This window comes from Chiloscyllium plagiosum, chromosome 25 (genome assembly GCF_004010195.1).
Source record: "Chiloscyllium plagiosum isolate BGI_BamShark_2017 chromosome 25, ASM401019v2, whole genome shotgun sequence".
NCBI classification, from domain to species: Eukaryota; Metazoa; Chordata; class Chondrichthyes; order Orectolobiformes; family Hemiscylliidae; genus Chiloscyllium; species Chiloscyllium plagiosum.
In genome coordinates this window covers 52657030-52661162 of record NC_057734.1, presented here as the reverse complement: position 1 = coordinate 52661162, position 4133 = coordinate 52657030, and the positions used below count along the sequence as shown (strand labels likewise).

The 4133-nt window shown below is 43.0% G+C and overlaps 1 protein-coding gene across 1 annotated transcript in view; it reads right to left on the bottom strand.

Moving 5' to 3' along the window:
• LOC122562890 (glutathione hydrolase 1 proenzyme-like) overlaps positions 1 to 4133 on the bottom strand; it is a 102140-nt gene that overhangs the window by 79683 nt on the left and 18324 nt on the right. Inside the window, exon 4 of the mRNA XM_043716215.1 lies at positions 3813 to 3943. Coding sequence (XP_043572150.1) covers positions 3813 to 3943 — 131 coding nt within the window. The remainder of the gene's footprint in view (positions 1 to 3812; positions 3944 to 4133) is intronic.

The following is a 4133-nucleotide window of genomic DNA, read 5'->3' as shown; positions in this document are numbered from 1 at the left end:
AGAAAAGAAGGTTTAGGGGTGGCTTGATAGAGGTGTACAAGATGATTAGGGGTTTAGATAGGGTCGACAGTGAGAATCTTTTTCCACGTATGGAGTCAGCTATTACGAGGGGGCATAGCTTTAAATTAAGGGGGGGTAGATATAGGACTGAATTTAGGGGTAGGTTCTTCACTCAGCGAGTCGTAAGTTCATGGAATGCCCTGCCAGTAGCAGTGGTGGACTCTCCCTCTTTATGGGCATTTAAGCGGGCATTGGATAGGTATATGGAGGATAGTGGGTTAGTATAGGTTAGGTGGGCTTGGATCGGCGCAACATCGAGGGCCAAAGGGCCTGTACTGCGCTGTATTCTTCTATGTTCTATGTTCCGATAAACATTGCCTGTGAATTTTAATCCTATCTTTATTATCTCTACTTCACTAATATTTTGTCAACATTCTCTTCCTTAGTTACCACTAATATAAAATAGTCTTATCCATGGCTTAAAGATCACCTTCTCTGTCCCTGTTGGGGGCGATTCGAACTTGTATTACCCATTGACTATTTATATTGATTTTGTATTTAGATTAACTTGCATTCTTTTCTCATTTTCTCTTCTTGCCAATCTTATTTTTCTCTGACCTGGACCTGGACCTGGACTCTATGTTGAGACTTCAAAGGGCAATTCCCAAAGAACAAAGAAAATTACAGCAAAGGAACAAGCCTGTACCGATCCAGATCCTCTATCTCAACCTGTCACCTATTTTCTAAGGATCTGTATCCCTCTGTTCCCTGCCCATTCATGTATGTCTAGATACATCTTAAATGACACCATTGTTCCTGCCCCACCACCTCCAGTGGCAACGTGTTCCGGGCACCCACCAACCTCTGCGTGAAGAACTTTCAACACATATCTCCCTCAAACTTTTTCTCTCTCACCTTAAACCCATGACTCCTAGAAATTGAGTCTCTCATTCTGGGAAAAAAGCTTTTTGCTCATCACCCTGTCTATACCCCTCATGATTCCCCCTCAATCTCTGTCTTTATAATGAAAATAATTCTAATCTACTCAACCTCTCTTCATAGCTAACACCCTCCATGCCAGGCAATATTCTGGTGAACCTCCTCTGCACCCTATCCAAAGCATCCACATCGTTTTGGTAATGTGGCGAACAGAACTGTATGCAGTATTCAAAATGTGGCCAAACCAAAGTCCTATACAACTATAACATGACCTGCAAACTCTTCTACTCAATACACCATCCGATGAAGGAAAGCATGTCGGATGCCTTCTTGACCACTCTATTGACCTGCGATGCCACCTTGGGGGTACAATGGACCTGAACACCCAGATCTCTCTGTACATCAATTTTCTCCAGGGCTTTTCCAAATACCATATAGTTTGCTTTTGAATTGGATCTTCCAAAAGGCATCACCTCGCATTTGCCCGTATTGAACTTCATCTGCCATTTCTCCGCCCAACTCTGAAATCTATCTATATTCTGCTGCATTCTCTGACAGTCCCCTTCACTATCTGCTACTCCACCAATCTTAGTGTCATCTGCAAACTTGCTAATCAGACCACCTATGCCTTCCTCTAGATCATTTATGTATATCACAAATAACAGTAGTCCCAGCACTGATCCCTTTGGAACACCACTGGTCACAGTTCTCCATTTTGAGAAACTCCCTTCCAATACTATCCTCTGGCTCCTGTTGCCCAGCCAGTTCTCTATCTATCTAGCTATTACATTCTGAACTCCATGTGACTTCATTTTCTCCATCAGTCTACCTTGGGGAACTTTATCAAATGCCTTACTGAACTCCATGTATATGACATCTACAGCTCTTCCCTCATTAATCAACTTTGTCACTTCCTCAAAGTCGATAAGTTACTAACACATGACCTTCCCTGCACAAAACCTGTCATTGATAAATCCTTTTTCTTTCAAATGTAAATAGATCCTATCTTCAGTACCTTCTCCAGCAGCTTCCCTACTACCGACGTCAGGCTATAATTGCTTGGATTATCCTTGCTACCCTTCTTAAACAAGGGGACAACATTAGCAGTTCTCCAGTCCTCTGATACCTCACCCCTGTTCAAAGATGCTGCAAAGATATTTGTTAACTATCCTCAACTACTTTCTCTCTTGCTTCCTGAAGTAACCTGGGATAGAATTTTTCCAGTCCTAGGGACTTGTCCACCTCAATCCCTTTTAGTATACCCAACACTCCCTCCCTTCTTATGCTGACATGACCTTGAGTAATTAATCATCTATTCCTAACTTCAACATCCGTCATGTCCGTCTCTGCGGTGAATACCGATGCAAAGTACTCATTAAGAAACTCACCCATTTTCTCTGACTTCATGCATAACTTTCCTTTTTTGCCCTTGAGTGGGCCAACCCTTTCTCTAGTTACCCTCTTGCTCCTTATATACAAATAGAAGATTTTGGGATTTTCCTTAACCCTTTTTGCTAAAGATATTTCATGACCCCTTTAAGCCCTTTTCAGATTGGTCCTACTTTCCTGATATTCTTCCAAAGCTTTGTTTGTTTTCAGTCACCTAGACCTTATGCATGCTTCCTTTTTCCTCCTGGCTAGTCTCACAATTTCACCTGGCATTGATGGTTCCCTAATCTTGCCACTTCAATCCCCCATTTTCCCAGGGATATGTCCTGCACTCTAATCAACCTCTCTTTAAAAGCCTCCCACATACCAAATGTGGATTTAACTTCAAACTGTTGCTCCCAATCCACATCCCCAGCTCCTGCCGAATTTTGCTATGTTTGGCCTTCCCCCAGTTTAGCATTCTTCCTTTAGGACCACTCTCATCTTTGTCCATGAGAATTTGAAAACTTATGGAATTATGATCACTATTCCTAAAGTAATCCTCTACTGAAACTTCAACTACCTGGCCGGGCTCATTCCCCAATACCAGGTCCAGTGTAGCCCCTCCCCAAGTTGGACTATTTACATACTACTCTATAAAATTCTCTTAGATGCTCCTTACAAATTCTGCTCCATTTAGACCTCTAACACTAAGTGAATCACAGTCAATGTTGGGATAATTAAAATCTCCCATCACCATCACTCTGTTACTCCTACATCATTCCATAATCGGTTTACCTATTTGTACCTCTATCTCATACTCGCTGTTGGGGGGCCTATAGTATAGCCCCAACATTGTTATTGCACCCTTCTTATTTCAGAGCTCTGCCCATATTGCCTCACTGATCGAGTCCTTCATAGTGCCCTCCTTCAGCACAGCTGTGATATCCTCTCTGACCCTTCTGAGGGAGGAAATTCCAAGATTTTGACCCAGCACCAGTGAAGGAGCGGCAATATTCTTCCAAGACTGGATGGTGAAGGTGGTGGTGTTCCCACATATCTGCTGCCGTTGTCCTTCTAGATGGAAGTGGCCCTGAGTTTAAAAGGTGCAGTCTGTGGATCTTTGGTGACTTTCTGCAGTGCATTTTTTAGATAGTATACTGCTGTTACTCAGCATCGGTGGTCTAGGGACTGGGATGCTTGAGATGTGGCGCCAATCAAGCGGGCTGCTTTATCTTGGATGGTATCAAGATTCTTGAGTGTTGTTGGAGCTGCACTCATCCAGGCAAATGGGGACTATTTTTTCACACTCCTGACTTGCGCCTTGTAGATTGTGGATAGGCTTTGTGGAATTGGGAGATGAGTTACAAATGGAGTATAGCACACTGATGGAATTTTCAAAACAGCCCAGGGATTGTTCCTCTGGTATGCATGGAATATCTCAAATTAACAGACAAAGTAATAGAATGAATGTGAAGGTACAAAAGGAGCAACATGGCACCTACCTGTTTGTGCGTTGTAAATGGTCATGAAGAAGCCTCCCCCAATCCCCATGCTGTGTGCATTCATGAGTCCAACACAGAGCAAACTGGCAATGGCAGCATCCACAGCTGAGGCATTCTGCCTCAGAATATCCCTGCAATGAAATCAGTGTGAGATTTAGCGCAGAAATAGCATAGGAACTAGTGGAGGCCATTCAGACCCTCAAATCAATGAAAGGTCCTTAGTTGGTAGGATTCGGGAAAACCCTAAGGCTTTCTATAGGTATGTCAGGAATAAAAGAATGACTAGGGTAGGAATAGGACCAGTCAAGGATAGTAGTGGGA